General features: G+C 50.0%; 1 protein-coding gene across 1 annotated transcript in view; it reads left to right on the forward strand.

Moving 5' to 3' along the window:
• UROC1 (urocanate hydratase 1) overlaps positions 1-22,278 on the forward strand; it is a gene marked incomplete at its 5' end in the record, with an annotated part of 51,518 nt that extends 29,240 nt beyond the window's left edge. Inside the window, 7 exons of the mRNA XM_049863420.1 lie at positions 1,438-1,559; positions 5,260-5,330; positions 7,705-7,803; positions 10,757-10,856; positions 16,112-16,193; positions 20,095-20,194; positions 21,558-22,278. Coding sequence (XP_049719377.1) covers positions 1,438-1,559; positions 5,260-5,330; positions 7,705-7,803; positions 10,757-10,856; positions 16,112-16,193; positions 20,095-20,194; positions 21,558-21,698 — 715 coding nt within the window. The remainder of the gene's footprint in view (positions 1-1,437; positions 1,560-5,259; positions 5,331-7,704; positions 7,804-10,756; positions 10,857-16,111; positions 16,194-20,094; positions 20,195-21,557) is intronic.
• Between the last annotated feature and the right edge of the window lie 371 nt (positions 22,279-22,649).

The raw sequence follows: 22,649 nt of genomic DNA on the forward strand, positions 1-22,649 counted from the left end.
GCTTCAGGGAGTCAAGAGGATTTCCACCATAAAACTCAGGGGAAGAGGGGCTGAAACATGTGAGAGACCTTTCTAGGGCCTCCAGGACAAGGCCACAGGAGTCAGCAGCAAGGCCACTCCTGAGGTGCACATCCCAGTCCTAAATGGGGCCTCGAGGAGGTGCCCGCCCCTGGGGCCTTGGGACAAGGCAGTGATGGCAGTGATGGTCTGATGCACGAGTGCCAGCAGTCCATGCACCTTCTGAAGCACACACCAGGACAAGCAGGGAGGAGGGGAGGTAACCGGGAAAGGTGACGTGGGGTCACAGGTGGAGGCTTCGAAAGACAAGACGAGGGAGTTGGACCTTCTCCTGTAGGCTGGGGGAGCTGCTGAAGACTTCCAGCCAGTGATGGGGGTGGAGAGGAAGGGAGGTGTCAATATGTTTTGGAAGATTCACCAGTCTTTGATGTGCAGAGAGAGGGGATGGAGAAGGATGGAGGTAAGAAGACCAAACTCTGCATTCTGGAGTTCCTTGTGGTGTGGGAGCAGGACCAGGGGTGGGGTGGGCCACCAGGCTGTGGGCTGGAGACACCTGGGGTCTCTCTGAGGAGAAGGACCCAAGGGTAGCCCACGAGAGGAGGCACTGACTGGTGCTGGGGAGAGTGGTGGCTGAAGGTCACAGAGGCCATACAGTGGACATCAAGATTGGTCACCTAGGAAGGTCAGTTCACCTAAAGCAAATTTGCAGAAGGCCAAGTCCCTGTATTTTCTTGTTTCTCCCAAATATTTGTGTTTAGTTGTCAGATTTCCAGGTTGTCTTTGTAAAGCAATTTAAGGAAATTTCTGCTTGTCTGTGCTGCAGCTCCCTGTGGCTACAGCTAGAGATGGTGCAGGAGAGAGGGGACTGAGGGGGTGGAAGGATAAGGAGAGGGCAAATATATGAGGCAGTCTTTCTTTGAATGTAAAACGTGCAGGAACGTCCCAAAGAAAGTACATTGACAAGCACCCATACCCATTCCTCCTCAGTCCTGTAGGTGCTCCCATCCCTAGCCTCAGGCTCACTGGGAGGGCAGGGCAGGTGTCCAGGGCAGGGTGGCAGAAACAGGTGTGGAGCAGCCAGGCCTGGCCTGGGGGACCTGCAGGGGCTCGTGTGGTGATTCAGGACCCCTGGAAGGGGCACAGAACGGGAGGAGAGGGAGGAGGGACAGAGCTGCCCCACTAGCCAGGCTGCCCTGGGCTAAATTGGGCCTCTTGTTCCTAACCTGTGGCTCTGAAGCTTCCTGTCCAATTTAGGGGCAAGGGTCTTCGGCAAGAAGTCCAGAGGCGGAAGCCCCACCTCACTACAGATGCTCACACGCTGTGTCCTCTACCCCAGCCTGTACTCGGCCTTCACCCTGAGCTCTGGGGTCATGATGCCGGCCAGGCATGCCCAGTGTGATAGGCCATTTGCCCTTGCAGGGACATCTTCTCCCAGGGTTTCGGGCCTTTCCGCTGGGTGTGCACGTCGGGGGACCCCCAGGACCTGGCTGTCACAGACCAGCTGGCCACGTCTGTGCTGGAGGAGGCCATTGCTGGTGGAGGTAATGCAGTCGGGGATACTTATGGGTGGGGTGGTCCCTTAGTCCTGCCTCCGTTGGGTGAGACTCTCACCATACACCCGCCTGGCAGCTGTGGCAGATTCTGCCCTGGACCCCAGACCCAGATGGTTTTGAACATCTGGGGGGCACTCAGTGGGCTATGCAAAAGAACGGTAATAATAGTAAGGGAAGTGTGGAAGATCTTGATCCCCAAATATTATTCTGAAGCAGGCCCTGGCCTCTTTGTTATCACAGTGTTGTGGTGCTGTGAGGAGCACAGGCCCGCATTCCAGCCCAGCCTCTGTGTGCCCAGCTCTGTCTAGTCAGGACCCTTGGTTGCAAGGGACAGAAAGCACTCAGAGCAGCTTACGGACTCGGGTTACTGAGAAGTCACATGCAGGGCTTGCTGGACACCTGGCTCTGAGTGGTCACAGACCCAATATACAGTGTTCCCTGGCCATGGTTGCTCTCAGGCCCAACTTCCTTCATCGTGGCCCCCATCATGCCCTCTCACGGCCCCATCATACTTCATCATACCTCCATGCAGGCCTCATCACTCCCCCCATCATGCCCCCATCATGGTCCCATCATGCCCCAATCACAGCCTTCATCACGTTCCCATCACATCCCCATCACACCCTATCACAGCCCTCATCACCATCCCATCACAACCCCCATAATGCTCACATCACGCCCCCATCACAGACCTCATCATTCCCCCATCATGCCGCCATCACACCCCCATCATGGCCCTCATCACCCTCCCATCACAGCCCGCATCATGCTCCCGTCATGGCTCCATCACCGCTCCCATTACACCACCATCAAACCCGAATTATGTTCCCATCAAACCCACATCATGTCCTCATCACAGCCCTCGTTACGGTCTCATCACAGCCCCATTACAGCTCCCATCATGGCCTCATCAAGCCCCAATCACGACGACTATCATGTCTCCATCATGGCCTCATCACAGCCCCAACATGCCCCCCTCATGATCCCATCATAGCCCCATCTTGCCCCTGTCACACCCCACCGTCATGGTGCCATCTTAGCTTTCATCATATCCCCATCACAACCCTAATCAGAGCCCTTTCATGGCCCTATCACAGTCCCATCATGGCCCCATCACAGCCCCCATTCACAGTCTTATCATGGCCCCATCGCACCACATCATGCTCCCATCATGGCCTCATCACACCCCAATCACGGCTGCCATCATGTCCCCCTCATGGCCCCATCATAGACCCATCACAACCCCATCATGCCCCCCTCATGGCCCCACCATAGCCCCATCTTGCCCCCATCACAACCCCACCATCACGGCATCATCATAGCTTCCATCACGCTCCCATCACAGCTCTGATCAGAGCCCCTTCATGGCCCTATCATACCCCTATCAGGGCCCCATCACAGACCCCATTCACAGTCTCATCATGGCCCCATCACATCCCATCACGCTCCCATCATGGTCCCCATCACAGCCCCACTAGGGACCCATCACGACCCCCGTCATGTCCCTATCACAGCCCTATTCAGTCCCCATCACACCCCACTATGCCCCTGCAGGCACATGAGCTTGGGACCTCAGGTGCAAGCTTTTGTGAGACCGCCTGCCAGTGCAGGGGCTTCCCTGTTCTACCTTCCACGCTCATGTTTTTATGTCAGAGTTTCTCAGGTTTATCTTTGATTTTGCTGACACAAAGTGTTGGTCTTGCCCTTTTACCAGGGTGATTGTGGTCTCCCCATGTCTGCATGCCCATCCCCTTTTCTCATCACAGTCTGTTCTTGTTGAATGGGTTTGATGTTGTAGTTTGTTACCTGGGGAGGAGGAGGCAGTTAGTTTATGAAACATCCTCATCTGTCCAGCTCTTCTCCCGAAGCTTCTCTGAAGGTTTTTGGCAAGTCCAGGCGGGCCTTTTTTACATCTCCTGCACCTTGGTGTGGGTTGTTGGGCCTTTGCTCGTTGCTCTAAATTCCCAGGGGCCATTTTACTCTTGCTGCCAGCATCCTGTGTAGGTGACTGGTCCCAGGTGCATGGACCTAGGGCAGGGAACCAGGCTAGGTGTTGGAGGACCACCTATGTGGGAGGACACAGGCTGGGGCAAAGCTGAGGGTGGAGGAATAGGCGAGGTTGAGGGCCTTCTCTGTTTGAACCTCATCAGATGCCTTCTGAGGACTCCTCTGGCTCAAGAATAGCTCCACACCCCTCCAGGGGGTGAGCCCTGCCCTACTGGCCCTGCTCCTGCCTCCAGTGGGCGCTGGTGGATATTTTATAGCCAGCTCTCAGAAAGAAGCCCTGGTTTGTTGTGCTTGCTGGTGTGCATGATGTCGCTGTGATATCACTGGATGTGGAGCTGGAGGGGACATGTGTGGCCACCATCACACACGTCTCCACTACGCACGCGTAGATGGAACCAGCTGTGAGGGCATATACATAGCACAGTGCAGTCAGTCAGGAGGCGAGGGCTGCAAGGATTGCCTTCGCTTTTAATACAATTTATTTAGCTCTAAGTTCACTTAATTAAGTGTTTAATGGTGTCTGTGTTTAACAACCAGCTCATAAAATTCCTGATGATTTAGCCGTCTGCTCTTATGAGCACAGTCCGCCCTGGTGCACCACGGCAGCCACCTCCTCCGCATTGGTCTCTGCTATTACTGGGTGGACCAAGCTGTTCCACCTCAGGGCCTTCGCACTTGTTCTGCCTAGAACCCCGTTCCCTCAGGCATTCACATAGCTGGTTCCTCCTTAGCATTTAGAATTCTGCTTGAGTGTCACCCTCTCAGAGAGGCCTCCTTGGTCCCCTGAACCTCCCACCTAGTCATTGTCTCACCCCATTCTTATTGTCCTCATACCACGTAGTACTCTTTGCTTCCCAGTGCCCAGCATGGTGTCTGCATACAGTTGGCTCTTCCTAAGCATTTGCTGAGGAAACGAATGTATTGGGCACTGGGCTACACAGGTCTGTGCATTCTATCCTATGATCACTGACCTTGCTGGTTCCCAGAGTTGGGAGGACTGTGCAGAGCCTTAGGCAGGGGATCTGATCCACAGGTAGACCCCTGCAACTGCCCAGGCCTACGCCCCCAGAATCTCTGCTGCAGGGCTGGAATAGAGTGTGCCCAAACTCTGATTCAGGGGGCCGATCCACCCTGTAGCCAAGCATGTGAAAGGCCCAGTCTTCCTACTGCCCACCGCAGTGCTGAGTGACTTTTCAGGTCTCACAGTGTGGGCCACCCCCCTGCTGCTTCTGCCTTGATGTCTTCTCTCTTTTTTCTGAGCCCGCAGCTGGCCTGCTGCAGAGCTGCTGTTGCCTCCCCACCACCCCCCACACACACTTAAGTGCCCAGCCCCCCATGCTCTGCTGGCGATTCCTCAAGGCACACCCCAGGACCAGAGGCCCCAGCCAGCCCTGGGCCATCACCAAGGTGCATGAGTCCCATCTCTTCTGAGGGGGTCTCCCAGGAGCCCTCTGCTTGCCTTACAGCCCTGTGGGGTGAGGTGCAGCACCCCCCTCAAGTCCCCCTGTAAGCCCTCTCCTCCTGCACAGGTGAAGTTAGGGAAGGATGACGGGGGTGGCCTGGTGTAGCGCTGGGCATAGGCATCCGCTGACCCCTGTCCTGGACTCAGCCTACGTGAGAGAGTGGAGGTGGGAACAGGGGCTCGGGGGGCCCTGAGAGTCCCCACCTTCTCTACCTGCAGTGAACTCGTCCGTGAAGCTGCAGTATATGGACAACATCCGCTGGATCCGTGAGGCCGCCAAGCACCAGCTGGTGAGGGGCTCGGGTTCTGACTGGTGGCAGGGGTGGGCTTCGGGTGACTGGAGGAGGTCACAGCTGCCTGGTTACTGCTGCCTGCATCTGACTCTCAGTTGAGCTTGCCAGCAACCCAAGCTGGCAGATGTGAGTCCCAAGCCCTGAGAGGGTTGTACGCTGGACCTTAAGTGACTGTTCACAGTGGCCCCTTCCATGGTGGCCACTCTAAAGAGCTGTAGCAGCATCTCATCCAAGGCCCTCAGAAGGTGATGGGGCTCTGGGGCAGGCTAGGCCAGCCAGGTAGTGCTTCGTTCTGTCATTCCGCAAATAGCCCCTCAAAAGGCAGCCTCGTGCAGGGAGAGGAGGGGGTTCTGGGGCCAGGCAGCCTGTGCTCAGACAGCTCTACCATGTTCCCAGCTGTGTGACCTTGGACAAGTGGCTGAGCCCCTCTGAGCCCACATGTTCTCCGAGAGGAGGCGACGATGTGACAGTCCTTGCACCAGAGGCTTTGGGCGGGATCGAATGGGGCCTTTGATGGCACTTCCTGTGCACCAGGCACTGTGCCAAGTGTCCTGTGGCAGAGACGGGTGTGTCCCTGCCTCATTTTTGTAGGAGTGTGATGAGGAAAATCAGTCAGGGAGAAGTGGGCATGGGGGCTGCTTTATGTAGGGTGGCCAGGACAGGTCTCTGAGGTGTCGACATTTGAGTTAAGCTCTAGATGCTGAGGGGGCAGCCACATGACCATCGGGGGGAGGCAAAGGGAGCAGCAGATGGAAAGGCACTGAGGTGGGGACGGACGTATAGAGGAACAAAAAGAAGAGAGGATATGTAATTCTCAGGACTTCATCCCCAGACTCTGGTGGCCAGAGGCTAGGAGAGGACTGCCCACGCCTGTGCAGGCTTCTGTGCTCACACCACGCACTCAAACTTCTGCCTTGTCCTTGAGCAGTGGTTCACAAGTGAGGTTTAGACACAAAAGCCCTTGTGCCAACATAGGTCTCTCTGGCTGTGTCAAGGTCAAGATGCCCAACTCCACTGGGTCAGCGGAAGGCTGGGGCTGGAGGTACAGGCGTATTCAGGGTCAGCATTGAGTGGACGAGGGGCCCTGGGAGTGAGGTGTGAGGTGAGAGTAGCAGAGCTTTGAGGGAGGGGCACCAGCCTGACGGAGCAGGTGCCTGTGAAATGATGGCCATCGCAGGAGGTAGCCCCTTTTCAAACATTCAACTTAGCTCCTTCAAATGTACACACTTGAGAAAGTTGGCAGTCCTATATTAGCGCGTCCCCAATTTTCTTCTGGATACAAGAAATCTGAAAATATCTGCAACACTGATTTATACTATAGTTTTGCCGAGATGGATTTGAGGCAGCTGACGTGGGTAAAATAAGGATGCTCGACAGAAGCCTTGAGAAAGGAAGAAGCAAGTAGACCAGCTGTCTAGACTGAGGGCGGGCCAGGGCAAGCTCTGTGTTGTTCAAGGTGAGGTGGGAGGTCAGTGCTATTGTTGGTCTCCTGCCACCTTGTTCTCTCTCCCGGGATGAGCTCGCTGGGCAGCAGGAGCGGGCACTCTGCATCCTGTTTGGGAAAACCGGGGCTTCTCATCCTCGACACCGCTGACATCTGGGGCCGAATCATTCTTCTTTGTGGGGCCGTTGTAGGGTGTTTAGCAGCACCCCTGGCCTCTACCCATGACAGCAGACCCAAAGTGTCTTCAGCCATTGCCAAATATCCTTGGTTGAGAACCACTGGGCTAAACAGTGACTCATTTTCTTTTCCTGAAGCCTTCATTTCCTGGGAACAACAGCCACCTGTCACCCCCTAGAGGTACTATAGGATAGTGGCCAAGAGTGGAGCTCTGAGGACAGCCACTGAGTCCCAGCTGTGCCACCGGCCCCTGGGTGACTGGGGGGAGGCCTGCTCAGCCTCTCTGTGAAGTAGAGCTGTGATGATAGCAACAGCGTCTCCCTCTAGCACTCTCACAGACGAGGGGCTGCCTGTAAGGCACCGGAAGCTGTGCTAAGCACCACCCAGAAGTAGCGCTGGGTACTGATACTATTATCGAGGGAAGGACTTGGGGCAATGCTCGTTATATGAGGTATCCTCACAGCCAGACGGAGTCAGGGTCTTGGAGGCCCCTTCAGGGTGTACCCGTAGGTGACAGATTTTGGGGTTCTTGGGGGACCCAGACTGCATATGGACACTCGGGGATGCTGGTAAGGCTGTCTGGTGGGCTGGTGCCAGGGCTGTCTCAAGCCTCTAGGTCTTAGAGCTATAACGCCCCTGCGGTATCCTCCAGGACCCTCCTCAGGGCCATCTGGCTGCTATTGGGACTCTGGGCCTGGCCCAGGTGCTGCCCGCCTCTCCCCAGGCACCACTCTCGGCCTCTCTCGGCAGGTGGTGGGCTCACAGGCGAGGATCCTGTACTCTGACCAGAAGGGCCGCGTGGCCATTGCTGTGGCCATCAACCATGCCATCTCCCAGGGGAAGATCAAGGTGAGGTGTCCTGTGCTGCCCTGAGAGGCTTCCCTCAGCTCTTCCCACAGCACAGCCTGTCCTGACTCAGGACATGGGGCTCCTGCCCATGTCCCTACCCACGTCACACCTCAGGACCAGTGGTGAGCACTAAACTCCCACCATTTTAGGGATCCAGGTTTCACTTACAGCTTTGGTCCCTGTGGACCACCCCTGACAGCGACTCAGAGATGAGCCATCTCGTACCAGGCTCTACTTGGGAAGGGTGTGAGGTGACCTGTGAGGAGGTGGGAAGGAGACAGTGAAGGGGCAGAGGTCCTCCTGGGGGCCCCTGGCTCTGCGTGTGTGTCCATATGTGGGTAGGTGACTGGGGCTGGGAGTGGGACTAGTGTTCTCCGGGTGGTGAGGCCCGACCTCAAATCCAGGCCCTGACACTGTCACTTGGGCAAGTTGGGTGCCCCCTCTGAGCCTCAGTCTTTCTCTTTCGTGAAAGGAAAAATCTAAACCTCAAAGTGCGGCCATGAGGATTAAGTGTGCCAGCTTTCAATACATCTTTTTAAAATTACCTTTTATAAATCATGGCAAACATCACCGGCGTTCTTCATCTTCCTTTGGGTCCACTTGACACCCTCCAGGGTATAGAACCCAGCATGAAGTGGAGGCCTTGTCCCTGTCTTGCGTGGGCTCGTGCTTCGGTTCTGTCTGTGCCTCTCTGCTTGGAAGAGCCTGGAGCATTGACAGTCAGCCATGAAAGAGAAATCAAGACACAGGTGCATGAAGGCCACCTGTGGGAGCCTGGGGGCCTTGGCAGCAGAGATGTGGCCCCACCCTTCTCAGGGAGCACCCCAGCCACCCTCCAGGCTCACTCACTTCCAGGCTGGGGTTATCCTGTCAGCAAGGAGACTGCCATTTTAATCATCCCCTCGTTGAGCAACACTTGACGGAGCGCCTCCTCCTCTCTGCACCAGGCCCTGTTCTGGGCATAGGGACACAGCCCTGCCATCATGGTCTGATGAAGGCAGACTGATGAGGCGCAACTAATACGCAAATGAGAAGATGATTTCAGATGGCGAGGGCACTGAGTCAGGCGATGAGGAGGGGAGAGGTGAGGGAGTTGTGACTTTAGTGGGTGGTCAGGACAGGCTTTTTGGAGTTGAAGATGAACGGCAAGAATGTACCAAAATTTCTGGGAGGGGCCCTTCCAGGCAGAGGGACCTGTACGTGCAAAGGTGAGGAGGTGTGTGTGTGGAGGAGGAGCGCAGGGATGGACAAGCTTGACCTGTCTGAGGAGAGGGAGGGGGCCCCGAGGGAGGTAGCCAGCCAAGATAGAGTAGTAGGTGCTGAGGGGGAGGGTCCAAAGGGCCTCTGAATTCAGGAACACTGGGGGCTTTCAGCCTTTCAGCAGGGTACATCCTCGTAGTCCTTGTGGGGAGGGGTAAGAGGCAGCCTGCGACACTCCGTGACCACCTGTGGAGGGTTGGAAAGACCACCCCATGGCCCGGTGGTAGGGAGGAAAGGCCTGCATGGCTCTTGGTGGGAATAGCTGTGCATTGGAGTGTGGCTCTCAGTGTAGGCTCTGGCCCACATCCCTGATCTGCTTTTCCCTCCTGTTGTCCGAGGGGTGGAGAGCCAGACCAGAGCTCTCCCTTTCTCAGGGTGGTGCAACCTCATGGCCCACACTCTCCTTTCCGCCATCTTCCTAGCGTAAGTTCCACCGTGCCCATTCCTTCAGCTGTGGCTTTCAGTTGTTCCAGGTAGAACTTATTTTTATAGTGCAACCTCCCAGTTCACAGTGATCTGTAATCTCCTTTTAAAAAAGCAGTACATGGTCCAGTACAGGGAGCTGAGTTTGCCTGTCCTTAGATCTCGCTCACTGTACCTTCCCGCGTGGTGTCCCGCCACGTGGGTGGAAAGTGGCAAAGCTGCCTGTCACATCTCACAGGTCCCCAAGCTGCCTGAGGTCCTCTGGGGAGCAAGGAGAGCTGTCAACGCATGTGTTCCAAAGTCAACATGAGTGCTTACACTGCATAACCCAAGGTCATGCCCAAGGTCACATAGGGAGGTAGTGCCAGCCATGCCCACCAACAGCAAGTTGCTCTTCCTGGGGTGACCTGCTGGCCCCTTTTACATAGTGCAGGCTCAGGAGCAAGGCTGCCTGGGGTGTGTAGAACAACGGCGGAGCCCACACTCATGCGTTTAAATCCCAGCTCCTCCATTCACCTGCTCTATGACTTTGGACGAGTTCCTTATACTCTCTGTGCCTCAGTTTTCTCATGTGTGAAAGTGGGCCATGATAGTAGTACCTACCTGGACAGGGTTGCTGTGAAAATTGAATGAGCACCTGGGTGTGAAGGACATGAGTGATGCCAGGCATATAGAAAGCTGCAAAATCGATTGAATCTATTATTAGTTGCAGGATGGCATGGTAAAGGTTTGTGTGGGGGGCTGTAGTCTGGAAGATTCTGGTAACTTCCAAAAGAATAACCCTCGTCCAGCTTGGGAGAGGCCTGTTTCATCTGATGTTTCCTCATTTCTTGAAAAAAAGAAAAACAATTTGAAGTCTTGCCCATCAGTCAACAGGTTCTTGGAAACCGTGCCTGTGATTTTTAAGTGAGGGGCCAGGGTGTTCACTCCCTGGTGTTAGAAGCCATCCTCTGACTTTTAATCTAGTGCTTTTAAATAGATAATGCCTCATGTGATTAATAAAAAGTTCCAAGCACAAACGAAAATTCAGGGAATTCCCACCTGCCCCACAGACAGCGGGCAGCCCCCCTTTCCTTGGGTGCATCTATAAACATATAGCTATGTGGACCCTTTCTCACACGGATGGCAGCACTCTGGTGTCTTGCTGACAGAGGTCTATTTTCAGGGGGAGGGACCTGAAGGGCCTCTGGTTGGCCTGACGCCTGACCTCCACCCTCCACAGGGCAGCTGGATAGTGTTGGCTGACATCTCACATTCTTCCATGCTACAGGCACCGGTGGTCCTGAGCCGAGACCACCATGACGTGAGCGGCACAGACAGCCCTTTTAGGGAGACTTCCAACATTTACGACGGCTCTGCTTTCTGTGCGGGTGAGAAAGACAAAAACATTTTAAAAAGGGTTTTAATATTGTATTTGGATTTTAATTAAAAATCAGTGGATTCATTCAGTCATTCATGATGTTGTGGAAAATATTCTGGGGTCCGAGAGACTTAATGTAGGGTGACTGTCTCAGGTCCGAAGGGTTCCTCTTGTAAAACTGGGTCAGTGCCAGGTAAACCCTAGACTTGGGTGTGTGCCTTGCCAGGTGATCAGGAGGTGCTTCAAGTTTCTGAGCCTCGATCTCCTCATCTGTAAAATGCAAGTAATAGTACTACCTCTAAGGGTTGTTGCAAAGGTGTAAATGAGTGAGTACGTATGCAGCACTTGGATCTGTGTGAGTGTTAGCTGCTGCTGCTGCTACTACCACTATAAATATTATAATTATTACAGAGGCTACCGGATTCTAATTCTCATTAGCTCTCTCATTCCTAGCGCTTGAGGCCTCCTTACATTAAGGAGGAGACCCCAAGGGAACAAGGTGGACACTCAGAAATACCACCTGCATCATTTTTTTCAAGGACTTAGGTCCATTCCCTTTAAGTTATGTAATTTATGAGTATAAAGCTGTTATTCCCTTATTATCTTTTTAATGTCTGTGAGGGGTCAGCCCTCATGTCTGCTTTAATGTTCCCTATATTAGTAATTTGTGTCTTCTCTATTTTTGCTTGGTCATTCTGGCTAAACCTGAAACCAGACCCGTCGCCACTGAGTCGATTCCGACTCATACCGACCCTATAGGACAGAGTAGAACTGCCCCATATGGTTTCCAAGGAGTGCCTGGTGGATTCAAACTGCCGACCTCTTGGTGGGCAGCCATAGCTCTTAAACACTATGCCACCAGAGTTTCCTCACTCTGGCTAGAAGTTTATCAATTTTATTGAGCTTTTCAAAGAAGAAACTTTTAGTTTCATTGATTTTTTTTTTTTCCTATTGAATTTCTGTATTTGAATCCATTGATTTCTGCCCTAATCTTTAGAATTTCCTTCCTTCTTCCTGCTTTGGATTTAATTTGCTCTGTTTTTTCTGGTTTCTTAAATAGGTAGGAGTTGAAGTTACTTTCTGGTTTTCTAATATAAGCCTTAAATGTTATAAATTTGCCTCTAAGCACTGCTTTAGCTGCATTCCATAATTTTTAATATGTTGTATTTTCATTCAGTTCAAAATATTTTTAATGACCCTTGAGGTTTCCTCTTTCACCCGTGAGTTATTTAGAAGTGCATTTTAATTTCTAAGTTTTGGGTTTTTTTTCCAGATAACTTTCTATTACCTTTTCTGGTTTAATTCCATATGGTCTAAGAACTTACTTCGTTTGATTTATAGTCTTTTAAATTAGTTAAAGTTTGTTTTATAGCCCACAATATGATTTATCTTGGTGAATGTTCTATATGCAGATGAGAAGAATATGTATTCTTCGGTTACTATTTGGTCAAGTGTCCGTAATTGTCAATTTGGACAAGTTGGTTGATGGTTTTATTCAGGTAATCTGGTTTCTTACTGATTTTCTGCTTACTTGTTCTATCAATTATTGAAAGAGAAGTGTTAAAGTGTCGAACTGTCTTTGTGAATTTTTCTGTTTCTCCTTTCAGTTCTATCCATTTTCGCCTCCAATCTTGAAGCCCTATTATTAGGCACATACTCATTTAGGGTTATTATGTCTTCTTGGAGAATTGTTCCCTTTATCATTATTGTAATGTTCCTCTTTATCCCTGGTAATATTCCTTGTTCTGAAATCTGCTTTATCTGATATTAACAAGGCTTGTGCTCATTTCCTATGGCTGCTGTAAAAAAATTACCATTAATTTTAGTGACTCAAAATAACAAAAATTTGTTCTGTTACAGGTCTGAAGCTCAGAAATCTGAAATCAACTTTGCTGAGCTAAAGTCGAAGTATTGACAGGGTCATGCTCCCTCAGGAGGCTCTAGGGGAGAATCCATTTCCTTGCCTTTTCCAGATTCTAGAGCTGCGCTTCTTGGCTAATGGCCCCTTCCTCCCGCTTCAAAGCCAGGGGTGTAACATCTTTCTCTGACTCTGCTTCCTTCTGCTTCCTGTTGCTTCTGTCACGTGGCCTTATTCCTCCCTCTGCTTGCCTTTTATGAGGACGTTTATGGTTGCATTAGGGTCCACCTGGATAATCCATGATAATCTTCCCATCCCCAAATCCTTAACTTAATCATATCTACAAAGTCCCTTTTGCCGTAAAAGGTAACATTCACAGGTTCCAGGGATTAGGACCTGGATATCTTTGGGGGCCATTATTCATCCTACCATATAGCTGCTCCAACTTTCTTTTGGTTAGTGTTTTTATGGTACGTATTTTCCATTCTTTGACTTCTGACCTACGTCTTTATTTTTAAAGTAGCTTTCCTGTAGATGGCATATCGTCGTTAGTCAGATCTTGCTTTTTTTTTCTCCAGTCAAATCTAACAAGCTCTGTCTTTTAACTGATGTATTCAGACTACACACATTTAAAGTGATTATTGATATGGTTGGATTAAAATATACCATCTTGCTAGCTGTTTTCTATTTGTTTACTCTTCTTTTATGTTTTCCTCTTTTTCTGCCTTCTCTTGAATTAATTGAGCATTTCTTATGAGTAAATTTTATCTCCTCTATTGAGTTGTTGTTTGTACCTCTTTTTAAAACAAATTTTGGTGGTCATTCTAGTGTTGACAATATACATTTTCAAACAATCCGAGCATACCTTCAAAAAAAAAAAAGCATTATAGCACTTCTCATATAGTATTAGGAACTTAAAACAGTATAGTCTTAATTCTTCCTTCCCATCCTCTGTGTTATTTTCATATATTTTACTTTCATATTTGCTATAAACACAATACATTGTTAACATTTTTGCTTTAGACAGCCATTTTTTAGAGCAGTTAAAATATGAAAAAATATTTTTTAATTTTATTTTAATTTCATTTATTCCATTTCAAATGCTCTTCATTTCTTTATGTAGATCCACATTTACATGTGATATATTCCTTCTGCCTGAAAACTTCCTTTAATATTTCTTATAGAATAGGCCTGCTAGCAATGCATTTTTTCAGTTTTTGTTTGTCAGGGAAAGTTTTCATGTTGGCTTCATTTTCAAAGGATATTTTCACTAGAATTCTGTGTTCACAGTTTTTTTTTTCTTTAAGCACTTTTAAGGTGTCATTCCATTATCTTCTTACTTGCATCATTTTTGTTGAGAAGAAAGCTGTAATTTTTATCCTTGTTCCTCTGTGGGTAATGCATCTTATTTTCTGGCTGCCTTTAAGATTTACTCTTTGTCTGTCTTTCATCAATTTGATATGATACACCTAGGTGTGATTATTTAACTTATCTATTTATCCTGCTTAATGGTCTCTGAGCTTCTTGGATCTGTGGTTTGGCATCTGCCATTGATTTTCAAAGATTCTGTGTCATTATTTCTACAAATATTTATTTCATCCCATTCTCTCTTTCTTCTCCTTCTGGATTCTAATTACACACATGCTAAATTGTTTGATATTGTCCTACAACTCTTAGCTGCTCTATGCTGGTTTTATTTATTTATTATTTTTCTTTTCTTTGTGTTTCAGTTTGGGTAATTTCTACTGACCAATCTTCAAGTTCACTGATTCTTTCCTTGCTATGTCAAGTCTACTGATGAGTCTCTTGAAGGCATACTTTATCTCTATGATTATGTTTTATTTGTAGACTTCCCATTTGATTATTTCTGCAAAATACTACCCATCTGATCTTGTAGTTGTTTACCTAGTCCATCAGAGCCTTTACCATATTAATCATTGTTATTTAAAATTCTCTGTTCCAACATCTGTGTCATAACTGAGTCTGGTTCTACTGAGGTAAGGATGTTTATGCTTAGAATTGAGCCCGGTTTTTTTTCTGCTAGGCCTTTAGTTAATCACATCAGGAGTTGGGCTGGGTTTGGTGTATGTTGTTGCTATAGTTTCCCTTAGTGTGCCACAGGCTTCAAATTCCTCTAGTGATACCTTGTGTTTAGGGTGTGGGCTGGTTTACCAGAAATTATTTTCTCAATGTCTGTTCCTCCATTAGCTTCCTTTTGCACTGTGCCACAGAGAAAACTGGCCTTACATCTCTCCCAGCTGTATTCCGCTTGTATTTTTACTCAATGCTTGTTAGCTTGGTGTTCTCTGATGTTCTAGTTGAGCCTTCATCTTAGGCAGCCACTGTGTCCCTGGGTCCCAGGGGTATGGTAGTCACAAATGCTCCTGTCCTTCCCCAGAGCAAGTACATTCTTTTTTCTGTTCTCTTCCCCCAGATGCAGTGCATTTCTGTAAGCACCCTAAGTGATAGGTTTTTTGTTTGTTTTTGTTTTGTTCTGCTCATCCCCCTGCAGATCAAGGCTTTCACTCCAAAAGAGAGATAGGGGAGATGGGTCTGGGTAGAGTTTCCCCAGCCCAGACCCAGGAGGAATACTTTCTCAGGTTCTCCCTGATCGTCCCTGTGAGCACTCAGTGGGGTTCTTGGAAGAAAAGCCTGCAAGAAGGTGTGAGCCTCAGAGTAGCCCATGCTCATCCTACGGCAATTTGTTAGAGACTTACAAGGTGACAAGCTTGGGTTTCATTTCTATATGTAGGTGCCTGTTTACCTCCAGATTACAGGTTAGTTGATTGCCCTGGGTCCTAAGTTCTCTGATGGGGTCAAGAAAAGTCATTAATTTGCAGCTTGTTTTTCCTTTATTTGTTGTTTTAAGGGTGAGAGTGATCCTCTTTGGCTTTCTACATCTCTGAGCTAAAGTTGGTACCATGTCCCTTTTAATTTCTTTGCTCTTTCTGTTTCTAAGGCACTTTATCTAACTATAGAAGGGAACAACAGTGAGTAATTGGGGAGGCATTTGTCAATTTATTCTGCATCTGCATGGGCTCTTCAAATATAAATTATTGCTGTTACTGGAACCCTGGTGGGGCAATGGTTAAGTGCTCAGCTGCTAACTGAAAGGTTGAACCAGTGGCTTCTTGGGAGAAAAGACCTGGTGATCTGCTCTCATAAAGATTACAGCCTAGGAAATCCTATGGGGCAGGTCTGCTCTGTCATATAGAATCTCTGAGTTGGAATCGACTTGACGGCACACATCAACAACAGCCACCAATTTGCCCAGTTGTTGCTCTATCCTTCCAGGCCTGAGCAGAGATGGAGCCTAGGGATCCCCATTTTTGCCCCTGGCCCAAGCTTGGCTGGCCTCCAGGCCCATCTCATTCAGGGAATAATGGGGGTGGCCTCTGTTTCCACAGACATGGCTGTGCAGAACTTCGTGGGAGATGCCTTTCGAGGAGCCACCTGGGTAGCACTTCACAACGGAGGTGGCGTGGGCTGGTAAGACGGTTTTGGAGAATGTTCAAACCGGGGGTGTGGACTGATGTGGAAGTCCTGCATGGCAGGCCAGGCTTGGGCAGCTGAAGTCCAGGAGCCTACCAGCCCCACCGTACAGCCTCTACCACTTCTGCTAATGGCTTTGTTGTAAATGTGCTCTTTATGTGAGCTGGGAGGAATATGTAGGGAAGGATCTTGACCAAGCTACTCTGTCTCTTTGGTCTCGTCCATCATCCAGGAGACTAAGTCCTGGTGTGGATATGTATTCAGTATAAACTGCAACACCATTTTCATTTCAGTTTTCAAGTGATCTCACAGGTGTTTATCATGAAATTTTCCTAGTGCTTTCCTGGCCAAGGTCTTTTTATTCCAAATCTCATAGTCTCACTTGAGAGAGCAGTGGCTTCCCAGGCGGCCGGAGCCAGGAACTGGGATTCCTAGGCTCTGGCCTCACCTCTGTCCCTGACTTACCCACAGCTCTGCCTCTCACAGGCTGTTCCCAATCTGCAAGATGCGGGGATGGAGGCCTATGGGAGGCTCTAGTTGGAGACTCCTGCTGGCATTCACAGTTCCATCATGAAGATGTCACTGCTAAGAATAATGAGTTACTAACATTTACTGAATACTGACCATATGTCAAACATTTGCTAAACTCTTTGAATGCACAAAGGTCCCTGGATGGCGCACACGGTTTGTGCTTGACTACTAGCCAAAATCGACTCGATGGCAACGGGTTCGGTTTTGGTTTTGACCAAAGGTTGGTGGTTCAAAGCCTCTCAGACGCATCACGAAGAAAGGCCTGGGTGATCTGTTTCTGTAAAGATTGCAGCTAAGAAAACCCTATAGAGCAGTTCTACTCTGTCACACATGGGGTTGCCATGAGTCAGAATCAACTGAATGGCAACAGGGTTTGGTTTTTTTGTTTTGTTTTGTTTTTTACTGAACACTGACCATATGTCAAGCATTTGCTAAACTCTTTGAATCCACTATCTTACTGAGTCTTAGGAAGAAAGTACATTTTACAGATGAGGAACTGAGGCACAGAGAGATCAAATGCTTTTCCCAACGTCACAGAGTCAGCAAGCCCTGGGGATAGGATTCAGACCAAAGAAGCTCACCTGGAATGCAAGCCCTGTAACCTCACAGGAGCTGCCCTTTGAGACCCACCTCAAAAAAAAAAAAACCAAGGTGGGGGAAATGCTGGCTTCTGGCTACTTGAAACAGCTGGAGGGACTGTGGCATTGGGAAGGAGGACAGCCCCCAGGCTGGCTCCAGGGGCTATCTCTGAAGTGACGTCTGAGCCCGTTTGGCCAGATCGTGTAGTCCCTTGGCCTTGGAGCCAAGTCCATTAGCAGCCAAGCTCTCCAGAGCATGCGCATGGGCTGGCTCAGAATTCAGGGCCGCAGCCCGTCAGGTGGCTTTAATTAGTGGAAAATATGACCCACACACATGTCCTTTCCGATAAGCAGGCTGGAGAAAGCTAGGACGGATGACTGGTTATTGGGTATCTGGTATCTCTGCCCTTGATTAAGAGAAAAAAGAGTGGCTCTAACACTGTTAAGTAACTTGCCCCAGAGCCACAGGGCTGGTGGTGGAGCTGAGGTCTGCCCTCACATCTCTCCTAGGATGCACCGCCCCAGTGTTTAGAACAAAAGAGGGCAAGAAGGGACAGGGCAGAGCAGGCCTGAGAGAGCCATGACACAAGGGCCTGGGGCAGGGGACAGGAGGATTAGTTCAGGCAGGGGCTTCCCAAGAGAACTCCCACCATCTCTCAGGAATGCCCCTGCAAATTCCTGAGTTGCGACCACCCCCAGAACTGCCCCCCAGGTTCTATGGAAAGGGACGTAGGCTGGCGAGATGCTAGAACCAAGAAACTTTATTCTGCTTTTCTTGAGGACTCTTTTGGGCAGTGCTTCAAATTCACTTTGGAATCCATAAACTTATGTGTATATAACTTAAGAAATCAGATACTTCTCTAAGGCTTTTTTCAAAAACCAGCAGGAAAAAAATCTGTCCTCAGTCATTCCTACTCCAAGAGGAAATCATGTTCAACTCTTTAGCTGCATTTTTTGTTTGTACTTAAATCCACCTCTTTAAGTTATATGCTTATAGTGCTACTTCTGTTTTTTTTCTCCTTTTCTTCTGTCGTCTACTGGCTCCCTGTGTTGGTGTTCTTACTTTCCGAGACCAGCAACAGCAGCTGCTTTCTTCTGCTCCCTCGGCTGGTTGCCTCGGCCTCCTCGGAGCCCTTCTTTCTGATGCCTTGTTTTGGTCTCTGTCTTTGGCTGTCTGTCCAGGGGTCCTTGCTGTCTGCTTATGTTTAGAGGGGTGCCACCTGGCTGGCTGGGGCCCTGTGTGTTCAGTGGGATCTTTGGATCAGGGGCTACCTGGCTGCAGAGGAGAGCTCAGGGGTCAGTCCCTCTCAGTCTCTTCTTCATGTGCCTCTGTCCTTGCACCCAGATCCAGGGGCCCTGAGTCAGCATGGTAGGGGTCAGCCTCTGGCGTCTTGTGGTCTTGGCACAGGCAGCTTCTTGGCGTCTTGTTGCAAGGCAGGCATGTGGGGCTCACCGCGTGTTCAGCAGGCGTCCACCAGTCTCCCTGTGTTTAGCTTGTTCTGTCTCTCCCACTTCCAGAGGTACTTGTGCCACCAATTGCTGAGGTATTCTGGGCCCTGGGGGTGGGAGGCAGCTAAGGGGTTTACCTTAGGCTTTATCCCACAGTTGACTCATATATCATCTTCCTTGTGTCTGCTCTCCAAAAAAAAAAAAAAAAATTTTTTTTTTTTTTTTCTCCAGCTTTCAAAATTGCATTGCTGATTCTCCTCTCCCTTTCTCTTTGTCCTTGTGGGTTAAAAATTTTGGTTACAAAATAAAAGTAAAAAATTTGGTTACAGTCATTTTAGTGGAATCTTGGGAGGGAGCAGGGATAAATGCATGCATTTACCCGACCATGTTTACCTGGATGCTGACTTTTTTTTTTCTAACTAAACAATGTCTCAGAGCACTTGTCAAATTTGATAATGACTTCTGAGGAAGAGGACAGAGACCCAAGGGCTTCAGGAAAGGGAGGACACTCACAGACGTTGACGGATGAGAGCCACAGTGGAAACATGCCCAGAAAGTAAACTAGCACTAAAACCCGTTGCTGCCTGACTCATAGCGACCCTGTAGGACAGAGCAGAGCTGCCCCATAGGGTTTCCAAGGACAGGCTGGTAGATTCGAACCGCCAACCTTAACCACTGAGCCCTGGTGGCGCAGTGCTTAATAGCTCAGGCTGTTTAACCACTGCGCCACCTTTTGGTTAGGAGTCATAGCTCTTAACCGCTATGCCACTCCTAAAATAGCACTACAATTAAATAAGATTCAAATTACACCTGTAAAGAACTGAGCGAGAACAAGAACAAATCTGTTAGATGTAGTCAAAACAATACTCAGAGAAATACATTCATTAGAAAACAAGAAATATTGAAAATAAAGGAACTCAGCCTTCAAATCAAGGTAAGTAGAAAGAAGGAATAAGGAAGGTAAAAATAATATAGAATCGGAAATAATGACAATGGTATTCAGTAGTCCAAGAGACCCCAATGAAGTATACTTTTAAGTGCAAAGAAGTTTCTAGGGAAGCAGTTGGTGAACTGAGAAGAGAGGGGGTATGTTGCACTCAGGAAGTCAAAGCAGTCTTCACATAGGCAGTGAGAGGTCAGGGTATAAAGTCCCAAGGCACCAATGGGCAGAGAAGTGCACATGTGGCAGACTCTGTAGGCCACCAACTTGCCAACCCCCAAGCACCTCTTGCATTCAGAAGTAGAGTGTGGAGAGAGCACCAGGCTGCCGAGAAGGTGGCCACTCTGTGCCTCAACATGGAACACTTCTGCAACTGTGTGTGTGCTTGCTCTTCTTGCAGGGGTGAGGTGATCAATGGTGGGTTTGGCCTCGTGCTGGACGGGACCGAAGAGGCTGAGCAGAAAGCCAAGGCGATGCTCAGCTGGGATGTCTCCAATGGGGTGAGTCACCCCTCTTCTCATTTCTATCTGCAGCTCTGCTTCCTCATACTGCAAACCCGAGACAGAGCACTGCTTCTTCCTCCCCATCAGAACCTTTTGGAGTGAGTCCCACCCTTCACACTTATCCACGTATCCCCTCTCCAGCTCCGCATCCCTACTGCCAGGGTGGCCCTCCTCATCCGATTGCCCCCTTTTGGTCTCCTGCATCTGGCCTGATCCTCCAGGCCATCCTGTATCCATACAGACTGGCCCCTAGCAGTCCCAGTCCTCCCATCCACTGCTGCATTGAGGGCTGCCATAGTAAAGAATTCTCTTTCCACATCTTTAAAGGTCCTATCGTACTAAGGTCAGAAGAATGCAGACGCTTAAGAGATGTCAGCCCTCGGTTGGCACCTGTAGTTCACCTTTGCTCTAATACTGAGTCCTCTCTTTGCAGAGCGGGTTGGGAGTGGGGAGATTTGTCCCTCTCCATGACCACATTATGGACAACGGAGAAGGGGAAGCACCACACACGGGAGGGCAGGGGGTAGATGCCAGCGAAGTGGGGAGGTGTGGGGGCTTGGGGATCCAACCAAGCGCTAGGCTCCAGAGGTGAGAGCAAGCTTGGTGTTTGGTGACAAAAGGGCCTGCCAGGCTGGGTGCTGAGGGTGAGCGGAGCAGTGGGAGGTGTTGAAGAGGTTGACTCCAAGCAGATGGCCCAGGGTTTCGTGTGTGGTGAGGTTGCCTAGAACTGATAGGCAGTACAGGCCGTCAGGATCAGGAGAGCCACGGTTGAGTTTTCCCTTTAGGAGATCACTGGCTGTGGTGTGGAGACTGGATGGGTGGGAGAAGAGATGAGGGGAGGTGTGCTTGGGGGTGGTAGCAGGGAGATCTGGGGGTGAGGAAGGCTGTGGCCATCCTCCAGTGAAGAGATGATGGCGGCTGGACCCTAGTTAGGATGATAGAGAGAAGGAAGGGATTGGAGGCAGATTGTGAAGGCAAAACTGACAGGTGGAAGTGGATTCCACGTGGATGGAGAGGAGTGTGGAGAATGACTCCTTGGTTGGGGCCGGTGCACCTGGTGAAGGTACTATCACTCTTGCAGGTGGGGGAGGTGGGGGAGTTCAGGATGGGTGGAAAGATGGCTCAGTTTTAGATCTGAGATGAGTTTAAAGTCCAATGAAGAGAGGGGGACATCTGAGCTGGGGGCGGGGGCAGGTGCAAAAGACCACTGGCCCCACAGATATCAACAGAGGGTCCTGGAAGTGGAGAAGGGCAGGGAGTTTGGGACCCAGCTACAGTGTCCAGGTATCTTGCTGGGAAGTGACGCTGACACCAACTGCTGCACCACTCTCTCTCTCTCCCAACATGGCCGTGTTGTTAGGTGGCCCGGCGCTGCTGGTCTGGAAACCGGAAGGCCTATGAGATCATCTGCCAGACGATGCGAGAGAACAAGGGCTTGGTGGTGACACTCCCACACGAGGTGCCTGATGAGCACCTGCTCCAGAAGGCCCTGCAGCTCTGAGTGGCCAGAGAGCTGGCCGTGGCCCCTTCAGTCACCCTCACCCTTGGTCCTGGGCCTCAACACAGAGCCACACAGCCCTCCCCCTTCTGCTGCACACCTTCCTCCCCTTGCTTTGCACGCAGCAGGAAAGAAGCAGGTCATCTATGGCTAAGGACAAACCTCCAGCCTGAGGTAGCGTTCTGTCGTCTCTCCTTGGCCTCACAGCCACCCTGGAGGGCCAGCAAGGCATGGCTAGGTGAAGCTACTTGTGATAACTGCATGGCCACCGTGGCCCGTACTCCAGTGGTACTGTTTAATGTGGATGGATATCACTGAGCTATCGTATACAGGTTTCCTCTGAGCCTTGCGCCTCCTCCTCCTATGCACGGGCAGGCTTTCTTCCAGCGTTTCAGTGCCTCACCATACCTCCTGCATCCGTCCAGCCACTCGCTTGTCCATGTGTTTGCTTATCCAAGTGCTTCCTGTACCTCAGTGCCCCAGGCTGGTGGGGGGAACACAAATGCATGACATCACACTCTTGCCCTGGGGGAGTTTGGGGAGTAAGATAGATGGGAAATAAGCAAATAAAATGCAACGCAACACATGCTGAAGTAGAGCCTGTATAAGGTGCTGTGGGGCAGAAGGGGAAGCAGGAGGTGGGATGAGGGCAGGCAACGAAAATCAAAAATGTTGCCATCAAGTCAATTCCAACTCATAGCAACCCTATAGGACAGAGTAGAACTGCCCCATACATTTTCTAAGGAGCGCCTGATGGATTCAAACTGCTGACCTTTCGGTTAGCAGATGTAGCTCTTAACCACTATGCCACCGGTGTTTCTGAGGGCAGGAAAGTCTTCATAAAACAGGTGCAACCTAGCTCTGCCCTAAAGGTCACTGATAATTTGATGGGAAAGAAGGAGAGCGTACGGCAATCCAGGGGGCTGGCACAGCATGGAACGTGAGCCAACGCAC

This window comes from Elephas maximus, chromosome 20 (genome assembly GCF_024166365.1).
Source record: "Elephas maximus indicus isolate mEleMax1 chromosome 20, mEleMax1 primary haplotype, whole genome shotgun sequence".
Taxonomy (NCBI): domain Eukaryota; kingdom Metazoa; phylum Chordata; class Mammalia; order Proboscidea; family Elephantidae; genus Elephas; species Elephas maximus.